The sequence below is a fragment of the Gorilla gorilla genome, chromosome 10, assembly GCF_029281585.2.
Source record: "Gorilla gorilla gorilla isolate KB3781 chromosome 10, NHGRI_mGorGor1-v2.1_pri, whole genome shotgun sequence".
Lineage (NCBI taxonomy): Eukaryota > Metazoa > Chordata > Mammalia > Primates > Hominidae > Gorilla > Gorilla gorilla.
Window position 1 is genome coordinate 38,547,957 of NC_073234.2, and position 25,454 is coordinate 38,573,410.

The 25,454-nt window shown below is 43.4% G+C and overlaps 1 protein-coding gene across 2 annotated transcripts in view; it reads left to right on the forward strand.

The window, feature by feature from the left end:
* Nucleotides 1-25,454, forward strand: part of PPM1H (protein phosphatase, Mg2+/Mn2+ dependent 1H) — a 293,293-nt gene that overhangs the window by 120,660 nt on the left and 147,179 nt on the right. For both annotated transcript variants that reach the window (XM_004053493.5, XM_055358103.2), the window contains exon 3: nucleotides 14,666-15,010. In XM_004053493.5, the coding sequence (XP_004053541.2) occupies nucleotides 14,666-15,010 (345 nt within the window). The remainder of the gene's footprint in view (nucleotides 1-14,665; nucleotides 15,011-25,454) is intronic.

A 25,454-nucleotide genomic window follows, 5' to 3' on the forward strand; every position in this document is an offset into this window, starting at 1 on the left:
GGTCCCATCTACTCAGGAGGCTGAGGTGGGAGGATGGCTTGAACCCAGGAGACTGAGGCTGCAGTGAACTATGATCATGCCACTGCACTCCAGCTTGGGTGACAGAGCAAGACCTTGTCTCTTAAAAAAAAAATGCACCCCCAATGTGTTTGTTCCTTTATTGATCATTTATTGATATATAACCTACTACTGTGTATCCATAAAGTATATAATTATTTTAAAACTATAAAGATACATTTAAAATTTTTTAAATGTTTTAATGATTTAAGGGCAATAAAGATGAAAAGGCAACGTTTTAAAATAACAACAGCTAACAGTGATACAGTGTTAATTGTATGCCAGGCATTGATTTAAGTGTTTTTCACACAGTAACTCATTTACTGTCTTGCTGAGAGCAAAGACTTCCTGCTATCATTAGCTAATATCTCAAGGCAAAATTCATCATTAACAATAGCGAGTATAATTCCATATTTCAACTCTCCCCTTGAGCGTTTCAGAGTATTTTGGCTAGATATGATGATGATGATTGTCAGATATGACTGGATTGTCATTCCTGGGAATATCAAGTGCCAGCTCTGACATGTTCTTATTTGCTCATGTTTTCTATCTGTAGTTTCTTTGCAGAAATTTTTTTAACCTATTGTCTACTATGTGAGGAATAATTTTAATTTAAAATTTAGTAGTATAATCACCAGTTAGGGGCACAGGTCCCCTGCAATGGGTTGCCATATACCAAAACTAACAGGCATGGAAGAGCACCAGCATCCCATGCACGCGGAGGATTGACTTACCTACCACGCGAGGGCGCCAGTGTCATCCCGAATGAAAACTAGGAAAGCATTTCTAACGTGTCTCTTACACGCCGACCCATTGTTTTTCAATTCCCCCTCACATTCATGTGCTTCGTGTGGAGAGCACTCGTCTCAGGGGAAGAGGGATAAAGAGGTTTGCAAAACTCTAGAGCTCCGTGCAGTGAGTAAAGGAAGGCAAAACCGTCGTTTCCTTAAGCTGGAACAAATACCTCAAACACCACTCCTTGGCTTTGTGTATTTCCTCTCCTACATCTGGGTATTTCTGTTGGTCTCCACAGGAAACGTCTGAGGTTATGTCTAGAACCTCTCCTTCTCAGTTGGCACTCCATAAAGAGGGGATGGGTACCTCACAACCACCCAGATGGCTAACGCTGGCTGTTTTAGTCTATGGATTCCCCGGAGTTCAGGTGCACGTGATGTAGCTCCTGTCCGAGTAGGGCTAAAATTTAAGCTGGTCATTTTTGACATCTTCGGTTGGCCCTGGGATCAGTATACCTGAAGCTGAATGGACACCACCTGCTTGTTTCTGAAATGACTTCAGTTCCTTGTTTAATAGTTAGATTTCTATTTGGGACAATCTTGTATTTGTTGAAAGGCCCAGGGAGTCTTTTCCAGTTAGAACTCATTAAGTTCTGGCATACTAGATTTTTTGAAAAATGGGAAAAAGAAAATAAAATTATTAAAAAGCAGTTTCCTTTTGCGAGAAGAGAATGTGATAGTGAGCCTACTGTAGAGAAAGTCTAAAAGAGAAACTGAATTTTCAAGCTCTCAATTTTTCACCTTCTGGAATCTTCCTTCATCAGGCTGCAGATGTATTCCTGAATAGAAGTAGGTAGGCATTTGTGTGTTATAAATTGCATATAAGACTGATTCTTTGTAAATGAAATAATTTAGAGTGCAACTGGAAAACTGCCTCAAAGTTATTGTTTTGTGAGTCAGAAGTGATTTCTGCCAAATTGAATTATATGGTAAGTCAGGAAGGGGCTTGATACTGTTTTTCTTCAAGTGGAGTACACATTTAACTCATGTTTATCTGGAGCAAAAATAAGGTTAAACATTTGTTAGAATGAATATGAGTAATTTTGAAGTGTATTATGTCAAGAGCTAGGTTACTCTAATTATGAACGGTCTGATTTGCATCCTGTGCTGGTGCCCCATCAACATTTTCTGAAGCTTCCGGAAGAGTAATGCAGAGCCATTGCCGAAACATTTGAGCAATCAGACATGTATGCAATTACTAGTAAGCAATAAACAAATTAAAATAACACTAGCAACACTGAAGTGCAAGGCCACACAGTAACAGAAGCCGAGGAGATTAATTACACAAAGTTGTGTGACACTGGGGAGATGGAAAGATCCCTTAACTTGGAGTCTGAAGAACTAGGTTCAAATCCTATCTCTGCCACATACCAGCAGAGTTACTTAAACTATCTGTACCCCAGTTTCACTGTTGGCAAAATGGAGTGACACCCATTTTATTGTGATGTTAGGGGGATTAAACATAGGTGCTTGATAGATTTGTATTAGTTTATTCTCACGCTGCTGAGACATACCAGAGATTGGGTAATTTATAAAGGAAAGAAGTTTAATTGACTCACAGTTCAGCATGGCTGGGGAGGCCTCAGCAAACTTACAATCACGGTGGAAGGGGAAGCAAACACATCCTTCTTCACATGGTGGCGGAAAGGAGAAATGCAGAGCAAAGGGGAGGGAAAGCCCATTATGAAACCATCATATCTCGTGAGAACTCACTATCACAAGAACAGCATGGAGGTGACCACCCCCGTGATTCAATGACCTCCGACAGGGTCCCTCCCACAACATGTGGGGATTATAAGAACTACAGTTCAAGATGAGATTTGGGTGGAGACACAGCCACACCATATCAGATGTCCTTTGAACTAAGACTTCCTTTACGGGAAATAAGAAAGGTGAACAGAAGCAACAGGAGTTGCACAGTAGAGCGAGATGAGTACACCATTTGGCAGAATTGGAAGTCAGGAGCTCAGATGTGCAGCCTGGTCTCCCCACCTGCTCAGTGTCCCTCCAGGCTATTTAATAGCATAAGTAATTACCATTACTTCTAGTGTTTTTGCTACTCCTATGTGCTGAATACAGTGCTATACATTTTATCATTTTTAAAACATACAGTACAATTAACTTTTTCCTTTTGGTATACAGTCATATGAATTTTAACACGTGCATAGATACATATCATCACTGCTGCAACAGGGATTCAGAGCAGTTTCATCATGACAGAGAACTCCTTCTTGCTATCCCTTCATAGCCATACGCCTTCCCGTGTGCCCCCCATACCCCATGGTTAGCTGCACATTTAATACATGTTATCCACTCGCGTGACGCCATGCACTTTGTTTTTCTAACATTCATCGCACTTGTAATTACCTGATCATATTCTAGATTGTTAGTTCAAGAGCTTGAGAACCATGACATTTTCATTTTCTGCTGTATCCCTAGTGCCCAGCATGGAGCCTGGCACATAGGAGAGGAGGCTCCAAGACATGTGTCATTACATGAAGTAATCTTACTGTCTGTGCCACCATTTTGCCTTGTCCTTTATCATCTTCTTCGAATAAGGAAATGGAGTTGAGAGAAGTTAAGTAACTTCCCCAAGGTCACATAGTAGTAAATTTCAGAACCCAGATTTGTCTTGATCTAAAGCCTGTGGTCTTTCTATGTTAAGACATATCATGGTAGATAGAATATGTTTGTTTTAACTCATTTGAGAATGCGTAAGTAAATATCCAGCATTTAAAATAACTAAAATTGCCCTTGGACTGTTAAATAATGTAAATGCTTAAACCTTGTTTATTTACCATATAAACACAAAATCTTATACTCAGAGTTAATACCAAACTGAGGAGATGTTCCTCCTTTGCCAACAGTATGAGGGGTGGATATGCCCTAGCTCAGAAGAGATTGGATTGAGAGAGAGAAGGAGACAGTGAGTTTCATACTGGTTATGTAGGAACGAGGCTCAGCAAATCAAGTACAGCCAGAGATGGCAATGTCTCTTCATTTCTTTGGAGCCCCTCTGAGATTCCCAGGGTCCTAGATGCAGGCTCCTTATTTGCTTGGCACACTTGGCCTCAGGGAGCTGAGAGGACACAGTCCTGGGTAAATAAAGCAAGATCAAGTCATCCCCAATCCTGGAGTAGGGTAGGGTTATGATATTCTATTGGTTTTACCAATGTGAATTGTCTTATATAAAATCCCTATTTGCCAAGCTACTGTATTGCTTTGAAAAAATAAAAACCATTCTCTCCTTTTCTTTCTTTGTATATTTAATAAGTAGTTATCGAACATCTATTCTGTACCAGACACTCATTGGGAATACCAGAGCAAATGAGACACACCTAAGTCTCTGTGATCAGGGCTGATGCATACTGGTGTACAGAAAATGGGATGCACAGGGGCTGAGGTGATCCAGGCAGGCTTGATGGAATAGGTCACGCTTCCACCAAAAGCTGAAGGATAGTGTTCCAAGCAGAGAGATAGGGATCAGTGTTTCAGGCAGAAGAAAAACATGATGGTCATAGTTCCAGAGGTCACTGAGAGTTAGAAGAGAGGAAATGAGAGAAGTTCAGGACCACTGAAAGAAGCAAGAGATGTGCTGAAGAGTGAATAGTAACTAGATCATTCAGTAACTAAGACATGTCAGCATCTAAGAGAAAAAAATGGCATTTTAAGGGCAGTAGGGAGTAACTGAAGATTCTGAGCAGTGAAGCAATACATGTGTATTTGCAGTGAAATCGCAGGTTTCAGATGCTTTAAAAGCATCACCTTCATACCACCTGTGATTCCCCAGGCCTATCTCTTAGATTCACAGTTGCATTGCCCAGGCCACCTTATTTCTGGCTTAGACCCCTAACCTTGATGAAGGCCCCTCACTGCTCGTGTGACATTGAGGAGACATTCATTCCTTCATGTTCCCAGGTCTGACTTTATGCATCAAACCATCCTGCTTATCTTACGGCAGTTGATGGCATCATTTTGAGGAGACCCAGGTAGGAAAGAAGGGAGAATCCTCATATCCTTCTTGAAATAAGTGTACAGGCCGGGCCTGGTTGCTCACCTCTGTGATCCCAGCACTTTGGGAGGTTGAGGTGGGTGGATCACTTGAAGCCAGGAGTTTGAGACCAGCCTGGCCAACATGGTGAAACCCTGTCTCTACTAAAAGTACAAAAATTAGCCTGGTGTGGTGGTATATGCCTTAGTCCCAGCTACTTGGGAGGCTGAAGTGGGATAATCACTTGGGCCTGGGAGGCAGAGGGTGCGGTGAGCCAGGATCGCACCACTGCACTACAGACTAGGTGACAGACTCTGTCTCAAAAAAATAAAATAAAGGTACAGCAAAACCTATTTGATCATTCCACCTTTGAAAATAGATCTTTATTCTCTCTAATATTTTGGTCACATTTCAAACACATGTAGCCCTCTCTGGCCTCATATAGTTCTTTGAAACACCTCTTGCAGTCCTTCGTGAGCCTTTTAAATTCTAGCACTTCTTTCTTGCCACCCAGCTTTCATAGCACTCCGAGGCACAGAGGCATTGCAACTCACTAGTACCTGCCAGGTGGTAAAATGGAGGCTTCTCAGTCTGCCTTGCCAGACTGGAATGTCACCCTAGCCCTCAAGGCCGCTGTCCAGATGGTGCTCAGGGTGAAGCAGGGGCTTCTGGAAGGAGATGATATTTAAGCTGAGCACTGAAAGCCAGGTGGGAGTTATGTAAAGGAGGTGGTGATGGTTAGTGGTTTGTGATGAGCTGCAAGTTCTGTAGTTTGGTGTGGGTGGGATTTGAGTAAGGGCTAGAATGTGGGGAGATCATCAGAGATTCAATCAGAGACGGCAAACTGGAGGCTCACGGACAGGAGCCAGCCCACAGAGCAGGCTGTTAGACTCATAAAAGAAAATGACCAAATGTTGTGTTTTAGGAAAAATCACTCTGGTTGCAACTCAGATTATAGAGTAGAAAAATGGACTATGGCACTATGTATAAATTAAGGCAACCTTTCCCTCTGGGGGTAGGGTGTAGGGGTGGTCACCTTAGCATAGAGGTTGATGGCTGAAAGCATAGACTCTGGTCCCCGCTGCATAACTTAATAGGTGGTGACCTAGAGCAGTTATATTCTCTGTCTCTCATTTTCCTTCAATATAAAATGCAGATAATTACCACACCTCTCACAGAGGAGTGGAGTAAGGATTAAACGAGTTCATATTTGTAAAGCATTTAGAGTATTGCCTGCTATATAAGGTTTATTAAATGATGGGATGGGTGGCCAGACATGGTGGCTCATACCTGTAATCCCAGCACTTTTGGAGGCTAAGGCAGGAGGACTGCTTGAGTCCAGTTCACTAGCCTGGGCAACATAGCAAAACCTCATCTCTCTGAAAAATACAAAAATGAGCTGGATGTGGTGGCACATGCCTGTAGTCCCAGCCACTCAGGAGGCTGATGCTGGAGGATCATTTGAGCCTGGGAGGTTGAGGCTTCAGTAAGTCGTGGTTGTGCCAGTGCACTCCAGCCTGGGTGACAGAGCAAGACTTTGTCTCAAAAAATAAATAAGTGATGGGAAGGTTTTTCTGGACCTGTAACTGGATGTGTTTCTCTGACCTTAGGGTCTCTTACACTTTTAACAGCTGAGCTGAACTCTAAGCACATAGCAGAGCCCACAATGTGGTTGTATTTCCCCGAATAGTATGTCCCTTTTTACATCCTCCTAGCGTAGGAGGACATTGAAGATTTTAACATCTCATTATAAACTTGTTTTTATCTAGTTGAAGGGATTAAAAAACAACAACAAACCATGGCATAGAAATGTTAAGCAAAAGGGACAACCAGCTAATGGCCTAACACCTGTCCTGCCGCCACTCAGCTGATGATTGGTGTTGAAGATGGGATTAGAATCCAAATCTTCTCATCTGTAATCATTGTTCTTTCCTCTTTCCTATGAGTTAGAGCTCTTTGTGTTTTTACCTTTGTTTTATGATGCTTTTCATTGTTTATATGTGTTTCTTATGGCCTGAATGTGACTGAATGTTTTTTAGGGCAGGATTTACCTCCTACCTTAGCATCATCACTTTCACCCTTATTTCTTTTCTAATCTCACAGAATAGCTTGAGTGATCTTTTAAAAACATAAATTGATTTTGTCATTCTTACTTCAGTCAATGGTTTTTTTTTGTTACACTTATGCTAAAGCCAGGATCCTTCACGTGTCCTGTAAATATTGAGTGGTCTAGCTGCTACCTCTCTCTCCACCCTCATCTTGCTCCTCACTCTCCCACTCAGCCAAATGGCCATGGTTGAGTCTATGCTCATGCATCATGCCCCCATTCTACCGCAGGGCCCTTGCACCTGCTGTTGCTACTGCTTGGGATTCTCTCCCCTCCCCTCCTTATCTCATGAACTTCCATGCATCCTCAGCCTAGTCCTCATGTCCTCAGGAAGGCTTCTCCAATGTGTCCTGTCCCTCTGTAGGCTGGCCTTGTAGTACTAAGAATTTCTCCTTATCCTCTCTTTGATCAGACTTGTGATCTTATGTTTATATGTGTGATTATTTGATCAGTGTGTTAGTATGTTCTCTCACTTCTCTAAAGAAATACCTGAAACTGGGTAATTTATAAAGAAAAGAGGTTTAACTGGCTCACTGGTCCACAAGCTGTACAGGAAGCATGGCTGGGGAGGCCTTAGGGAAACGTTCAGCCGTGATGGAAGGTGAAGGGGAAGCAGGCACATCTTACATGGCCAGAGAAGGAAGAGAGTGAAGGGGGAGGTGCTACACACTTTTAACAACCAGATCTCGTGAGAACTCACTCACTGTCACAAGAACAAGGGGAAATCCACCCCCATGATGCAGTCACCTCCCACCAGGCCCCTCCTCCAACATTGGGGAATCACAATTCGACCTGAGATTTGGCAGAGGACACAAATCCAAACCGTATCAGTCAGTGTCTGTCTTCCCCACTGGACTATTAAGATCTGGCCATGTCTGATATCTCTTTCAGCCAATCTTTTATCTCTACTGCCTACTCTAGAGCCTGTTGCATAGAAAGTGCTCAAATCACATATTGGTTGAATTAAAAATCAACTATTTTATTTCTTAGCACCTAACACAGAATCGAATGGAAATCAAGTTTTAAAGAGCACAGAGTAATGGCTCATGTCACCATATCTACTCAGAGTCTTCTAGCATTATACTAAGCATTTTATTTAATGGCTTCAGCTGAAAAAAAAAAAAGCCTTCAGTATTTATTGCTGTAGGGTAGATAAGCCAACTAGTCAGAAGTAGATGTTATATGCATACCTTACCTCTTTGTCCACCAATTTTCTGAAAATAGAGATCCCAAATATTTATTTTTCTTAGTGTTTTATATCCTACCCCTCTAGTTATATTTTTTCAAATGTAACATTTAATTTTTCCCAGTTTTATTGAGGTATGATTGACAGAAATCATGTATTTAAGGTGTACATGATTTGATATACGGGTACATTGTGAAATGACTGCCACAATCAAGTTAATACATCCATTCCCTTACATAGTTACCAGTTTTTGTGTGTTTGTGGTGAGGACACTTAAAATCTACTCTCTCAGGTAATTTCAAGTATACAGTACAGTGTTACTAACCAAAGTCACCATACTGTACATTAGATCCCCAGAACTTACTCATTTTATACCTGAAACTTTGTACCTTTTGACCATTATCTCCCCACTTTCCTCAACCCTAGCCCCTGGCAACCACCATTCTACTCTCTGCTTCTACGAGTTTGACTCTTTTTTAGATTCCACATATGAGATCTAGCAGTATTTGTCTTTCTGTGTCTGGTTTATTTCACTTAGCATAATGCCCTCCAGGTTCATTCATGTTGTTGCAAATGGCAGAATTTCCTTCTTTTTGTGGCTGAATAATATCTTATTGTATGTAAATAGTATACACCACATTTTCTTTACCATTCATCTGTTGATGGATGCTAAGGTTGTTTCAGTGTCTTGGCTATTGTGAATAATGCTGCAATGAACGTTGGGCTATAGACACTGATTTCATTTCCTTTTGTTATATAACCAGCAGTAAAATTGCTTTATATGATGGTTCTATTTTTAATTTTTTGAGGAACCTCCATACTGTTTTCTGTAATGGCTGTACTAATTTACATTCCCACTGACAGGACAGAAGTTTCCTTTTTCTACACATCCTCACTAACACTTGTCTCGTTTTTTTGATAATAGCGATCCTAACAGGTGTGAGGTGCTATCTCATTGTGGTTTTGATTTGCATTTTCCTGATGATTATTGATTTTGAGCACGTTTTCATGTACCTGTTAGCCACTTGCTTATCTTAATTTGAGAAATGTTTTCAGATCCTTTGTCCATTTTTTAATAAAAAACAAAAAGATTTTTAAAAAGTGAGTTTAATACATTGCAGTAGAAATTAACCAAAATGAAGCATTAAAAAAAATGAAAGCATCCTTAATGAGCTATGGGACAACCTCTAGGGACTACTACAGGTGTAATTAGATTCTTCCAAGGAGAAAAGAGAGAAGGATACCAAAATAAAATTTTTTTTAAGAAATAATGGGTGAAATTTTTCTAAATTATATGAAATAACTGTAAGTCCACAGATCTAGAAAGACAAACTCCAAGCACATGAAACATGAAGAAAATGACACTAAGGTACATCATGCTCAAATTGCTCAAAGCCAGGATAAATGCAACTTTATTTTCTTAAACAATCTTTTTTTTTTTTTTTTTTTTTTTTTGAGACAGGGTCACTCTGTCGCCCCAGCTGGAATACAGTGGCAAGATCTTGGCCTCTTGCAGCCTCCTCCTCCTCGATTCAAGGGATTCTCCCATTTCAACTTTCTGAGTAGCTGGGATTACAGGCGTGAGCCACTGTGCCCAGCTATTTTCTTTTCTTTTTTCTTGCCTATCTAGAACCTTCCAGTATCATATTGAATAGAAGTAGTGAGAGCATACTTTTTTTTATTTTGCCCAGTGTTATGGGAAAGCATTCAGTATTTCACCATGAAATATGATATGAGCTATAGGTTTTCCCTAGATGCCCCTTATCTGGTTGAGAAAGGTCCTTAATTTCAGTTCACTGAGTTTTATGAAAGGTATCAATGGTGAGCATCTTTTCACAAGCCTGCTGGCCATTTATTTTATGTCATCTTTGATGAAATGTCTCTTCAAGCCCTTTGCCCATTTTTTCATCGGCTTGCTTGTTTTGTTTGCAATAGAATTGTAGGAGTTTCTTGTGTATTATGAAAATTAACCCCTTATCACACACATGCTTTGCAAGTGTTTTTTCTCATGCCATAGGCTACCTACCTTTTGGTTTTGTTGATTACTTCCTTTGCTGCGCAGAAACATTTTAGTTTAATGTAGTCCCACTTGTTTGTTTTTGCTTCATTGCCTGTGCTTTGGGTATCATATCTCAATAATCATTGCCAAGACCAATATCAAGGAGTTTTTTTCCGCCATGTTTTTTTCTAGGAGTTTTATGATTTCAGGTCTTACATCTAAGTCTTTAGGCTATTTTGAGTTGGATTCTGTATATGATGTAAGAATAGGGCCCAATTTCATTCTTTTGCATGTGGATATTCACTTTTCCTAATACCATTTATTGCAGAGACTCTTCTTTCCCTAATGTGTATTCTTGGTACCCTTGTCAAAGATTAGTTGACAACATATGTGTGGGTTTATTTCCGAGTTCTCTATTCTATCAGCTATGTCATAATTGAGCTCCTTTTCTCTAAGATCTAACGCATGTGTAATTCAAACATGGGTTCAAAAGTGCTCATCTTGAAGTAGTCTAGAAATCCACCAGCAGCCACTAAACCCAACGTAGATGAGGGAACACACGTTGCATGTAGCTGTAAGGCGGGAAGAGGGAATGGAGAGACAGAGTGACATCAGCTGGAGAACTAAGGGAGGTGGGAAGTATAAAGAGGAGATTTGAATTGGCTGCATCTTGTGAGGCCTGGGTTAGACGGGCTGTCTAGGGTGAAAACATGTTCTTAGGGTGAAAACATGTTCTAAAAATTCAGGATGTAGACCAAGAAAGATGGGACAATTATCCCAGCATTTAAGGGCTCTAAAAGGGGGAAATGGGTCTACTTATTTCCCGTTGGAAAACCTGAGAAAGGGCGTTTTTCCAAGGCCCCAGATCAAACCTACTCTGGGGTTGAAATAGACGGGAGGTTCCAGGCACGGTGGCTCACGCCTGTAATCCCAGCACTTTGGGATAATCTCAGCACTTTAGGAGGCCAAGGTGGGTGGATCACTTGAGGCCAGGAGTTTGAGACCAGCCTGGGCTGAAAGGAGCCGGGCACATTCCTCAGCCCCGGGCTCAAAACAAACAAGCCTAGTACAAACACATCCCATCTTCCCATCTCACCACATATCGCCATATATCTCTCAAACTTCCTGAGCCCAGTAAAACACCACCAGGAGAGTCTCCGATAAAAGGACAGCCGTTCAAAGTTTTACTGAAAAAGCAGGAACCAAAAGAATTCCTTTGTTCCCCTGTAACTCTCAGGCTATAAAAAGCAAACACTCGCATTGTTCAAGGCCCTCTTGTATGCTGTGGAATGGAGGGACCAGGTTTGAACTTGTAGTAAAGATCCTTGCCGCTTGGCTTTGACTCTAGACTCTGGTGGTCTTCTTTGAGGAACTAATAGTCTAGGCATAACATCTGGGGGCTCGTCCGGGATTCCCCAAGCCCACCAGACCCCTGGTCAACGGATCTGCTAGGATCGATCTACTGATAGGTGAGCTGGCCCGTCTCCGTTTGTCTGTCTGTGTCTGTTCTGAATCCGAATCTGTGACTCGCGAGGTCTGAAACTGGAGCTGGCACAGTCCTGGCGGACGCACTATAGGATGGCCAGCGGAGACCGGTAGGAGACGTCCCCTGGCTCTCATCTGATCTATATTGCGGTCTGAGCTGCCCCGGCTTGGCGGGCAGCAGCTGTCTCTGATTTGGGCTGCCTCAGCGCGACCGCGACCCAGGCAGCTAACTCTGACCCAGGCTTCCGGTGCGCGCTTGCGATCTGAACTGCCCCGGTTTGGCGGGCAGCAGCTGCCTCTGATCTAGGCTGCCTCAGCGTGACCGCGACCCAGGCAGCTAACTCTGACCCGGGCTTCCGGTGCGCGCTTGCGATCTGAACTGCCCCAGTTTGGCGGGCAGCAGCTGCCTCTGATCTAGGCTGCCTCAGCGCGACCACGACCCAGGCAGCTAACTCTGACCCGGGCTTCCGGTGCGCGCTTGCGATCTGAACTGCCCCGGTTTGGCGGGCAGCAGCTGCCTCTGATCTAGGCTGCCTCAGCGCGACTGCGACCCAGGCAGCTAACTCTGACCCAGGCTTCCAGTGCGTGCTTGCGATCTGAACTGCCCCGGCTGCCCTTATAACTATTGTAACATCCATAAATACCAATAGTGAAGTAGAAAAGAACAGATAGATCCCAGATGGCCCTTCCATCGCAGACAAGATAAAGACCTTTCATATACATAGATAGTTAGAGACCCCTGGAACTCCCGCTAGAACACGCCTCAACACAAGGCTGTATACTACTCCTCCGCCTCCACATGGCCCAGCAGTCACCTCTATCTGTGGCGAGGTCTTGTGCAGGTACGGCCCCTAGTCCATAGAAATATCCAGCGACAAGAAAACCGCCTGACACAAGACTTACGTCCTTTTTCCTAGTTAAAATTATTACAAGAAAGATTAAAACTTGCCAACCTTACAAGACTTCACAGCCTGTCTGGCTGCTTTCTGTGTGCCACTCTAAGGTGTCCACCGCTAACCGCTGTCCCCCTGCCATGAGGATCCTCCACCTCAGCCCAAGCTAACAACCACCGAAACCTCTCATATGCCCCTATCCCTAACGTGCCACTATACCTAAACCCCAGTCAAGAAAAGTTTCCCTACTGTTTCTCAGGAACTAATTCCAGCCTCTGCAACATCACTGCAATGCCCCCTAACATCACCTTAAAGGCTCCGTCAGGCATATTCTTCTAGTGTAATAGAACATTATCTAAAAACCTATCAAGCTCCTCTGTTACCAACCTACTGTGTCTTCCTGTCACATTAGTTCCCCGGTTAACTCTGCTTACTGCCGGCAAGTTCCTAAAGTATACCGGTAACTGGACTAGTGCTGTTATTCACCCAGACCCTAGACCGAGACCTGCACAAGCCATATTTCTCCCCCTCATTGCAGGAATCTCCCTCACCGCATCCTTCATGGCGGCCGGACTGGCTGGGGAAGCCCTAGGTCACACCCTTATAGAAAGTAACAAGCTGTACCAACAATTTGCCGTTGCTATAGAAGAGTCAGCTAAGTCCCTTGCCTCCCTCCAGCGGCAGCTCACGTCCCTAGCACAGGTAACCTTGCAGAACCGGAAGGCCTTAGACCTACTCACTGCTGAAAAAAGAGGAACGTGTATGTTTCTAAAAGAAGACTGTTGTTTCTACATAAATAAATCAAGGCTCGTAGAAGACCAGGTCCAACAGTTACGCAAGTTAAGCACAGAAGTAAGAACACGGCAGTTTGCTTCAGCTGCAGACCAATAGTAGAACTCATCTATGTTTTCTCTGTTAGCCCCCTTCCTTGGACCCCTACTAAGTCTACTATTTCTGCTTACCGTAAGACCTTGTGTTGTTAACAGAATTTTGCGGTTTGTTAAAGAAAAGTTTGACACTGTACAACTCATAGTCCTCAGAGCCCAATACCAACCTGTAAACGCTGAAGCAGAATCAGGCTTATAAGACCCAAGATTGGCTCTAAAAATACCTGAAAAGAAAAGGGGGGAATGAAAGGAGCCGGGCACATTCCTCAGCCCCGGGCTCAAAACAAACAAGCCCAGTACAAACACATCCCATCTTCCCATCTCACCACATATCGCCATATATCTCTCAAACTTCCTGAGCCCAGTAAAACACCACCAGGAGAGTCTCCGATAAAAGGACAGCCGTTCAAAGTTTTACTGAAAAAGCAGGAACCAAAAGAATTCCTTTGTTCCCCTGTAACTCTCAGGCTATAAAAAGCAAACACTCGCATTGTTCAAGGCCCTCCTGTATGCTGTGGAATGGAAAGACCAGGTTCGAACTTGTAGTAAAGATGCTTGCCGCTTGGCTTTGACTCTAGACTCTGGTGGTCTTCTTTGAGGAACTAATAGTCTAGGCATAACTGGGCAACATGGTGAAACCCCATCTCTACTAAAAATACAAAAAAAAATTAGCTTGGTGTGGTGGCACGTGCCTGTAGTCCCATCTACTCCAGAGGCTGAGGCATGAGAAGGCTGATGCATGAGAATCGCTTGAACCTGGGCGGTGGAGGTTGCAGTGAGCCTAGATCGTGCCACTGAACTCCAGCCTGGGCCACAGAGTGAGACTCTGTCAAAAAAAAAAAAAAAAAAAAAAAAAGACGGGAGTTAAGGAGTTAGGTGTTCAAGCTGGACTCGTACAGACTTGTCTGTTTGTAGGAGAGTTTTATGCAAACACCTACACTTCAAATTAGGGTAGATCTCACCCTCCAAGTAGTAGCTTAGTGTATGATCATTTGGGCTCCCTTGCTAGGTGGGGAAGCAGAAACTGCTTTATCCTTCTGGTGCTAGTAACGACAATGGCTCATTTGGGGACCCTTCCCTGAGTGTTTTTTTGTTTTTGTTTTTGTTTTTCTTTTATTTTGTTTTGTTTGCTATGTTTTGACCGCATTGTTTGCAGACGACAGACAACCAAGTGGACCCTCAGTCCCGTAGATGTCCCACAATCTGTATGACCCTGAGGCAAAGTCCACAGCCGTTCTCACTCCTCCCTGTCGTCCTCTCCCACAGGAATCTGAGGGTGTTTCCTGCCACTATTGGTCGCTGTTTGACGGGCACGCGGGGTCCGGGGCCGCGGTGGTGGCGTCACGCCTGCTGCAGCACCACATCACGGAGCAGCTGCAGGACATCGTGGACATCCTGAAGAACTCCGCCGTCCTGCCCCCCACCTGCCTGGGGGAGGAGCCTGAGAACACGCCCGCCAACAGCCGGACTCTAACCCGGGCAGCCTCCCTGCGCGGAGGGGTGGGGGCCCCGGGCTCCCCCAGCACGCCCCCCACGCGCTTCTTTACGGAGAAGAAGATTCCCCATGAGTGCCTGGTCATCGGAGCGCTTGAAAGTGCATTCAAGGAAATGGTAGGTATTCGTGGGAGTCTGGGGCAGCAGGGCCAGGCTGGCGCCTGCACCAGGTCTGTCCGTCCTTCCTGGAGGGCTCCCAGAAAGCGCACGGTTTTGCCGCCCGGCTCCACCCGGACGGCCCCCTGTGATAATGGGGCTTCCATTCCCAATAGAAATTGGCAGCAGACAGAGTTCCTGGTATCAAGTGCTGGCAAAAGTGTAAAAGAAGGCTTAGTGCGGTGGCTCACGCTTGAAATCCCAGCACTTTGGGAGGCCGAGGCAGGAGGTCAGGAGTTCAAGACCAGCCTGGTCAACATAGTGAAACCCCGTCTCTACAAAGATACAAAAATTAGCCGGGCATGATGGCCGGGCCTGTAATCCCAGCTACTCGGGAGGCTGAGGTGGGAGAATTGTTTGATCCTGGGAGACAGAGATTGCAGTGAGCCAAGATTGCGCCACTGTGCTCCAGCCTGAGCAACAGAGCGAGACTGCGTCTCAAAAAAAAAAAGTAAAAGAAGATGAAAGAGGGGGACAGTGCATGAGGTCATAGGCTTATTAAATACAGGCCTTATTGCTTTTATTTCCTATATTCATATTGATGCCAGCTGGTACGATTGCACTTAGATGTGAGCATGATCACCATCTGTTTTACAGATGTGTTTAAAGTCCGGTGTTGGGGGAAACAGGGTTTAGGAAAGTGCTCAAAAGTCCCCATCCTATACAGATGTGATCTAAGAACGGCTGTTTTACCACAACTGGGAATGCGGTTCGCACTGCAGACAAAGTGCTGGAGGAGAACAGAGCCAGGGGCCAATATCCAAGAAGTCTTAGTCTTACCCAGGCATGTGGATTTGTCTGTTCGTTTCCATCTGAATGGGTCTGATCGGGAGTTCATCATCCTTCGCTGTTGGCCTCACTCCTGAGCATGTCCTCGGGAGAGTGCCACAGCTCTCGCTGTCCCTTGCTGCCCCTCTGCCTGGCAGGAGTGCACATAGAAGCCGCCTCTGCTTTGTTCTATGCCAGCTCTTTCCCTCTCTGAGCTTACTTTATCCTGAGCCAATTATTTTGGTTTTAAAGATTTTATTTCTTGCTCGGCAGCCTGCATACAGATCAAGAATAAGAGATATTTAAGGATATTTATAAGGGCTTGAGTTAGGCAAGTGGGCAGTCATGGCCTTAAAACCTGGAGATTACAGGCCGGGCACGGTGGTTCATGCCTGTAATCCCAGCACTTTGGGAGGTCGAGGTGGGTGGATCACAAGGTCAGGAGTTGGAGACCAGCCTGGCGAATACGGTGCAACCCCGTCTCTACCAAAAATACAAAAAAATTAGTCGGGCGTGGTGGCACATGCCTGTAATCCCAGCTACTTGGGAGGCTGAGGCAGGAGAATTGCTTGAATCCAGGAGGCAGAGGTTGCAGTGAGCTGAGATCACGCCACTGCACTCCAGCCTGGGCAACAAGAGCGAGACTCCATCTCAAAAAAAAAAAAAAAAAAAAAACCCTGGAGATTACAAAGTGATGAGAAGCTGTTAAATGAAGTCAAAGCAGCTAGAAGCGTCTTGCCAGAACCAGATAGGCACATGGTGCATGTTCCAGGATCTCACGGCATCAGGTAGTGTGCTAAGAATGAAAGTAAATAATAACTATACATATCGTCATCTGATTTGTTTGTAAGGCAAAAATAGTTCATATATTCACCCCTCAAATTTGCATCCTCTTTTTATTTAAATGTGTCCCTTCTTTGGTCTCAGCTTTTTCTCTCCTTGTTACAGAGATAACATTTACCCTTTGACTAGCAGGTGGTTTAAAATGCACCTTGCTGGGCGTGGTAGTGGTGCATGCCTGTCATTCCAGCTACTCAGGAGGCTGAGGCCGGAGGATTGTTTGAGCCCAGGAGTTCTGAGCTGTCATGTGGGTTCAGTGTCAATGTGGTGACCTCCTTGGAGCAGAGCACCACCGGGATGCCTGAGGAGGGGTGACCTAGCCCAGATCAGACACACCGCAGGTTATATCTCCAGTGCTTTTTTGTCACTGTATTCCAGCTTGTGCAACACAGCAAAACCCCATCTCTTAAAAAAATAAAATTAAGAATAAAAATGTAAAAATAAAATGCACTTCTATCTCAAGACTGTCTGATAGCCTGCAACCCTGCAATCCCAATAAAAATACCAGAAGGCTGGAAAAGATTATTTAGGAAAAAGGGAATTAAGGTAGGAAAATTGACTCCCACTCAGTCGTGGTGTAAAATCTCACTCTCTGCCTCTGTAGAGGCTCTGATGTCAATAAATGTTTCTAGACACTAATACTCAGAATGCCAAGTATTGAATTTATTTTTTTAATTATTTAGGCAAAAACTTGACAATGGGCTCTCCTTGTAATGTAATGTAATGTAATTCAGTTTGCATGGTAGAAGTGAAAAATAAAGGAAACGTTGAGATTTTCATTTCCTTCAGTTGTGACTAGTGCCACAGGACATCTTTTACCTGGAGCTGCTGCATTCTCAATTTTGTCCACTAGAGGCCAATGTCACATTGACTCAGGACTCCCCAGGGGTCTCGGGCTATTCCTGCCCATTAATGGCTCAGGGTTGCTTTTAACAACTGTGCTGGCAAAGAAAGGTTCATTCAGAAAAATACTTAAGAGGCTCATTTTTAAAATATTTCAACTTTTAATGAACCAATTCATTACCTCAAATTTTTCTTGGAAACTTAGTCACCAGCAAAAACAACAATTGTTTGCTTCATTTTCATGTGTAATTCATTCAATCAATAATATTTGTTGAGAACCAACTAGAAGCCAGGACTGACTGGGAAAAGAATATTGAGCCAATTAGGCAAAGAAGGGTGTTAAACAAGTAAAATATAAATGGGAGGAGCCTTGAGAGGGGAAATACAGGGTGATGCAGGAGTCTGGTAAAGAGATGAAGGGAAAGGTTCCCTGGGGAGGTGATGCTGGGGCGTGAGGGCTCAGGAGTAGAGCAGACATGTGCAGGGCAGGGTCGGGAGAATGAATGCCCTGGGGCTCAGGAAACCTGGGTAACAAACCAAGCCTGAGAAAAAACCCAGGTGGGCCAAAGGCAGTAAGCCACCATTGCTGTGGTGGGAAGATAGATCTTAAATGTAGCAATGGCAGGTGAATGAGGAGGAAGGCTGGAGCGCCCCTGTGGAGACCCAGGCCCAGATGTGCCATATCATGAACTTTTAGCTTTAAGCTATGTCTCTTCCCTGTTTGTTCCTTTCAGGTTTACCCCCATGCCCTAGCTTCCTCTTCACACTTTTTTCCCCCAGATTGTCTGTCTAGGTCCCTAACCTGCCTACAGCTTACCGGGGCTTTGCACTGTGAAAGGAAAATAAAAACTGGGCCCCCAATCCACTATGGAAATTGGAAATTACTAGGAAAAAAAATTAAGCTGAAAGCTGAGTCGTGGAAGAAACTATTTCCTTTTGTTCCTAAGCAGATACTACAGATGAATGGTTGAATATCTCCACAGGTAGCTACTCTGTGTTCACCTTATCTTACGCAAAGTGTTGATTTATTGGTTTCTGGAGCCCCAGACTATCCCCTACCTGCTCCTTTTCTCTTGGAATATGTGGATGACCATACCCTCCCTCTTTCCCCTCCGGCCCACTTTTCCCCTTTAAATACTGAAGCCTTCAAATTCATCTTTGGAGGAAGGTACAGACCACAGACTGTCTCTGTGATCTGCGTTTTTTTTTCTTCCAGGCATGTCCTTACCCTTGCCAAAATAAACTGAATGGATTGAGACCTGTCTCAGATACCTTTTGGTTTACAGCACCTTTCTGGTTGGCCTTATTAAGTGAGAAGCTCACCATTCTTTGGTTCTCATGGCACCTGGAAGGGTGGCCATACCTTGTGCTTTGCTGGGGACTGGGCCAGTGGGTGCCTGCTGTCTTAATTGTTAATACTCTCCCATTTCACTCTCAGATGTGACCTTCTTTGGGATGATAAGTCTTCTGTTTAATCACAGATGCTCTTGTTTTTCTTTGCGTCATCAGAGATTTCAGAAAAACTACACTCCAGTTTCATAGAAATAATGCCTGTCTTAACCTTATTAAATTGCTTAAGGTGAGCTTCAGAATCCACATCACAGAAATTATACCAGCTTCAAAATAATAGCTGGAAGGCCATTGCCAACTCCTTTTTCTTTCCTCCCCCTCTCAATATTAGGTTTTTGAGAGTCATTGTCTTACCGTGTAAACCTTTGGTTTTTTGAAATGCCCACAAGCCCCACGCTGTGCCAGGCAACCCGAGGACAGCTCACACAGCTGTCTATAGCAGGACAGCTTTGAATTTTCCAGATCATTCCTAAACTTTTTTTTTCACCACAGTAGCCACCCACTCTCTAATTTTCCTGTTTCTAGATGTCCTTTAGGTATTGCAGGTTTTGTGCCATTCTGATTTTCTATAATAGGAAATTCAATATTAAGTAAGAGTTGTCATATAGGCATTTCAGCTTTGTGGCTCTCTTGCCTTCTCTTCCACTTTTAATCCCTAAAAGTAAAGTTCCCCAAGCCTTGCACCTAAGCCTCTAATTTGCCTCACTGATGACATTTATGCAGCTGTCCCTCTGGAGATTCTGAGTGTCACAATATCCTTAAAAGCAGAGCTTCTCCTTCACTGGGAGTTTTTGCTTTATTTGTAATAGCTCAACAATGTGGAATCAGAATTCTTTGGACTCTCTTTGTTTCTGTCTACCTGCTTGTCTGTCTCCATCTGTTTGTCTTTTCCCTCAATGGAATGCTGTGATATTATGATATTCTGTCTTCAACTCCATGTTCTGACATACAACTCCTAAATTCCTTGAAATCTTCAAAGTGATAAGTGTCTTTTTGTATCCTGATGAGATAACTGGTGGCTGGCAGCCCCTGGGTAGCTTCTGGATGGGGTCTGTTCATCAAAAAGACCAAGGCAGGATTAGAGGGCTGTGCAACTAAGTAGAATCACACAGTAAACTGCCGTTGATAATGTAGATGTCAGGTGCATTAATGTGAATAAAATGAAAGAATAGCCTAATTTAGATTTGCCCCAATAATTCGTGCGTGTGTGTCCGCGCACACGCATGCATGCATCCTCAACCTCATGGGAGGGGAGAAGGGCTGAAGGGTGAGTTGATCACCAACAGCTGATGATTTAAACACTCGTGCCTATGTAATGAGGTCTCCATAAAGGCCCAAGAGAATAGGGCTCAGTGAGCTTCTGGGTAGCTGAACATGTGGAGGTCCCTGGAGGGTCACGTGCCAAGTGAGGGCATGGAAGCTCCACACCCTATGCATCTCTTCATCCATATCCTTTGTAATATCCTTTATAATGAACTAGCAAATGTAAGTAAATTTTTCCTGATTTCTGTGAGCCACTCTGGCAACCTGTGAAATCTGATGCTATCTTCAAGTACATAATAGTGTGGAATTGAACTGGAGGACGCCCAGCTGATGTCTTCTGCAGAACTGATTGCTTGCTGGTTATGTGGGGGAAAACTCTCACACATTTGGTCACAGAAGTCTTCTGTATTGGTTGTTGTGGGTTGAGAACAGAGGAAAAACAGTTTGTGTTGTTTTCACTAAGAACTGCTCTTCTTAGTCACTAGTATTTATTGAGCTTACATCTTAAAATCAGTATTCTTTTAGACACCACTGAGGAAGTAAAAGATAAGATCTTATGATCAGGTACTTTGGTCCACACCTGTAATCCCTGCACTTTGGGAGGCCCAGGTGGGCAGATCACTTGAGGCCAGGAGTTTGAGACCAGCCTAACCAACATGGCGAAACCCTGTCTCTACTAAAATTATAAAAAATTTAGCCAGGCGTGGTGGTGCATGCCTGCAATCCCAGCTACTTGGGAGGCTGAGGCATGAGAATCATTTGAATTCCGGAGGCAGAGGTTGCAGTGAGCCGAGATCACACCACTGCACCCTAGCCTGGGCAACGGAGCGAGACTCTGTCTCAAAAACAAAACAAGGCTGGGCGTGGTGGCTCACGCCTGTAATCCCAGCAATTTGGGAGGCCCAGGCAGGTGGATCACGAGGTCAGGAGATTGAGACCACGGTGAAACCCCGTCTCTACTAAAAATACAAAAAAATTAGCTGGGCGTGGTGGTGGGCGGTAGTCCCAGCTACTCGGGAGCCTGAGGCAGGAGAATGGTGTGAACCCGGGAGGCAGAGCTTGCAGTGAGCAGAGATCGCACCACTGCACTCCAACCTGGGTGACAGAGCGAGACTCTCTGTCTCAAAAATATATATATATATATATATTTTATCTGGGGGCATTTGTAGTCCCACATTATATGAATATAGAAATATGCAATATCTTATTTATTTTGATATTCTAAATAACAAAAGGAGGTAGTGAAATGTTGACACCTTTCCAAAAGGGAAACACTGTTAAAAATGTTCAGAAACACTCAAGTCAGAATAAATAGTACCTATTTCTGGGGAAAAAGTAGGTACTAGTCACAAAATACAGACGAACAGAAGAGAAAAAAATGCTTCCAATGAGGGGAGATGGTAACAGTTTCATCAAATACTATAAGCTTCTTTGAGAGCAGTGCTTTTCATCTTTGGTCCTCGGGTTGCCTGGCACAGCTTGGGGCTTGTGGTGAAGGTGACCTATGACCACTGTTTTTTAATACTTACTGTGTACACTGTCAGAGGTAGGTGTGCCCCTACAACCCCCTGATTGTATCTCAGATCTTCCTTCATAGTGTGAAGGCTATGTAGCGAATCCCTCCTGTGTCCACTATGAAAAGTGAGCCATGGCTTCCTAAAGGACCAAAATCTCAGGAATTTTCCGACTGACTTCAATTCTGCTTCCCAGAAAGGCCTGGCTTAGCTCTGTTTTGTCACCTATTATATTTATATTGTCGCTTGGCCCAGGACAATAGGTATAAATAAGACAAGTGTCTTCTAAGTCCTGATTTCAAACCTCCTCCCTACGTCTCCACCCTCCCAAAAACATGGTTGAATAATCAACATTTCAAACTCATGGAGGAAGTCGATTCCACGGCAGGGTTAGTTACAGGAAGCCTTTGCCCTCCTAGGGATCAGAACCAAGTTAGCAGTGATTACCCTTTTAACCTGTTAACTATGGGATTTGAGCTCTGGACATAGCCGGGAGGATCTCAGAGTTCTATTTCCTTTTAAGAGTGGGTCTAGATTCCCCGCCAGAGTGGGTTCTTAGGAAGGGAAGAAAATGGCAATATTTTAACTTATGGAACTACTATATGTAATTCCATCACTGGGTAAATGATTGGAAATACCAAGCAGCTAGACTTTGTTGATAAAAACCGTATAAATACATGGTGACATTGTGATGAAAGGGGGCAAAGTTTATAGTTTAGAAATCTATAAATTAGTGTTTATAGATTAATTATAATAAATAAATTAGTGTTTTCCAAAATTAGCATGTTAATGGTAAATTGGGAACCCACATAGCTGTCTTTATTTAAGTTAGTTTTGTTCTCTTTGTTTTTGTTAGAACAGGAAGTTTCTCTAGGAAGGAATAAGCATGTGATTCCACCAGCAGCCGGCAGGTGGCAATAGTAGGCAGTAGAGTGCTGGTTTTTCTTCCCCATTGCCTGGCTGGCAGATGGCCTTGTTCTCAGAATAAACCGGGATCAGATTTGGATACTAAAACTATGCAGAATCTGATTATTTGTGACTGACACTATTAGCAATGTGCTCAGAGCCGTGTTTTAACTCAGCTAGGGGGAGCTGCCAGGTCCTATTGAAACTACCCAACACTTGCTCCTTTCTGCTACCAGATATTGCTTTCCTTCTGCAACCTGAAATTGGTAGGAAACAAAGAATGACCTTGGAGTTGCATCATCTATGGGACTTTCAGACCAAATTATTACCATCCCGGGCAATATTTTTCTCTTGCACTTCTTTCCTGCTGAATTAGTCTCATCATTGCACACACATCTCTGTTTGCCTTTTTTTTTTTTTTTTTTTGAAACGGAGTTTCTCTCTTGTTGCCCAGGCTGGAGTGCAATGGCGCGATCTTGGCTTGGCGCGATCTGGGCTCACCGCAACCTCCGCCTCCCGGGTTCAAGCAATTCTGCCTCAGCCTCCCGAGTAGCTGGGATTACAAGCATGCGCCATCACACCCGGCTAATTTTGTATTTTTAGTAGAGACGGGGTTTCTACGTGTTGGTCAAGCTGGTCTCCACTGCCCAACCTCAGGTGATCTGCCTGCCTCGGCCTCCCAAAGTGCTGAGATTACAGGCGTGAGCCACCGCGCCCGGCCCTCTGTTTGCTTTCTCGGCTCCCATTTCTCCTTGCAACAAGGAGCAAAATAAAATCCCACATCTTAAAAACTGGATCCATTGTTTGATTTAAAGATTAACCTCGCTTAAATGTAGTGTTTAAGCAGACACAACAGAAGATAACTCAGTCCTGCTACCTACAAAGTTGCCCTGCAAGGTCTTCAGGACTATTGATTAAGCAGATAAATCAATTATCTTGTTAATTGAATCTTATGAGTCATTTAATCGATCCTTTTAGACCATACTTGAATGATAGTATATGCATGTGTTTTGCTAATCAGTTTATTCTAGACACAGGGCTCAGGGTTCATTGACAGCAAAAATAGGGAGATATTCTAAATCAGTCCTTGCTTAGCACAAAGCAGTAAGCAGTTTTTCCCGTGATTTCATTGATTTTTGTAAAAATACCAAAAACTTGAGGTTTTTAAAAAAATAGTTCCATGTTTTTATTTATTATGTAGAATATTAAAAACTTAATCTAATCTGAAAGGTGAGGATTTGAAGAAAAAAGGTAGATAATGCAATGGTAAATGTATCTTTATTGACTTAATTTATCATGTTTGCTCTGATAGTAAAAGAACCACCCAGATGGTCCTTTAATGTTCCTTTCAGTACTAAGATTTTGTGAAACATCTTTTAAAGAGGAGTAGGTGGTGTATGTAGGGAAAAAATAAATGTGCTATTTTGGCTTCTAGGGAGGAGGGGGAGGGAAGCAATTATTTTTAGAATATGTTCTAGTTGCACACGGTTTTAGAAGAAATAGAAGAGTGTGTTTTAACGACAGTGAATCCTTCAGGGGGATGAAGTCTATGGAAACACGTCTTTCAAATCCTTCCCACCATGATCCCAGAGAGGACACTTGTAATTAAAGTGTGTGTGTGCACATGTGCATGTATGCACACTTATGTTCCCACACAAATGTGGGGGAGGGAAGTGGCAAACGCATGCACATGTTAGCAAAGTTTCTTGGATTAAAAAGTACTTAAGTTCACTCCTTATGAGAAAGTGCTGCCAAATTTAGCATTCCTTATTCAGGGGGAGCTACAGAGGGAATGTAGCTGAACGTAGAAAAAGGTGAAAGAAATAATGAAATCAGTTAGAAAAAAATATTGAGTCACACTATTAATATAATACCAAGGGGTTAAATGGGTAAGCTAACTGGAATGTTTCCCCCAAAGTTAAAGCAGAAAAGTTTTAGTGCTGAGCTCTTTACCTTGATTTTTTTCCCTAAGCATTACATAATTTTCTAAGCAGAATTTCTTGTGATAGAAACCATGATAAATAATGTACCTACCTGTGGTGTAGCCCGAACTTGCTTAACTGAGTCCCAAAGGAATTTGTTGCCGTGGACGGCCCTGTTACGTGGACTTTTTGCACCATAACGTTTCTACCTTTTGGATCATACTGGTGGTTTGATCAAGTCTATCAAACAAACATCATTCACGTTCTAGTCTATAGACAGTATACAAGCAGTAGGAGTTCAAATAATTTTCTGAGATGAAGTCTCGCTCTGTTGCCCAGGCTAGAGTGCAGTGGTGTGGTGCGATCTTGGCTCACTGCAACCTCCAGCTCCCGGGTTCAAGCAATTCTCCTATCTCAGCCTCCCAAGTAGCTTGGACTATAGGTGCATACCACCATGCCCAGCTAACTTTTTTTGTATTTTTAGTAGAGACAGGGTCTCATCATGTTGATCAGGCTGGTCTCAAAATCCTGACCTCAGGTGATCCACCTGCCTGAGCCTCCCAAAGTGCTGGGATTACAGGCATGAGCCACCACGCCCGGCGTTTTCAAATAATTTTTAACAAATATTGTCTTTCAGCCTTTTAGGTATTCAAGCAAATATTGATTCTGACAGTGAAAAAATAGTCTCTGTAGCTGAGCAGTTCCTTTTGATGTATTGGATGCAGACTCTTTATCAACTTATATAATTCAGTAAAATATGTATCTATCATAGTATCAACTTTATATGCATTCTTTAAATGCAAAAAAATAGCAATTCCATCCACAAACCCCTTTGTCAGTAGGGTTTGGGGTTCTGTTTTTATGGGTTTTCTTGGAGGTTAAACAGGCATGTTGACGTTTTCCTTCTCCTCTCTTCTACTTGCTTGAGATAATTCTTCCCACCTGACACCCATGCCCCTCCTCCTCATCCTCCAGCCTTCTACCAGTCTTGTGCAGGTT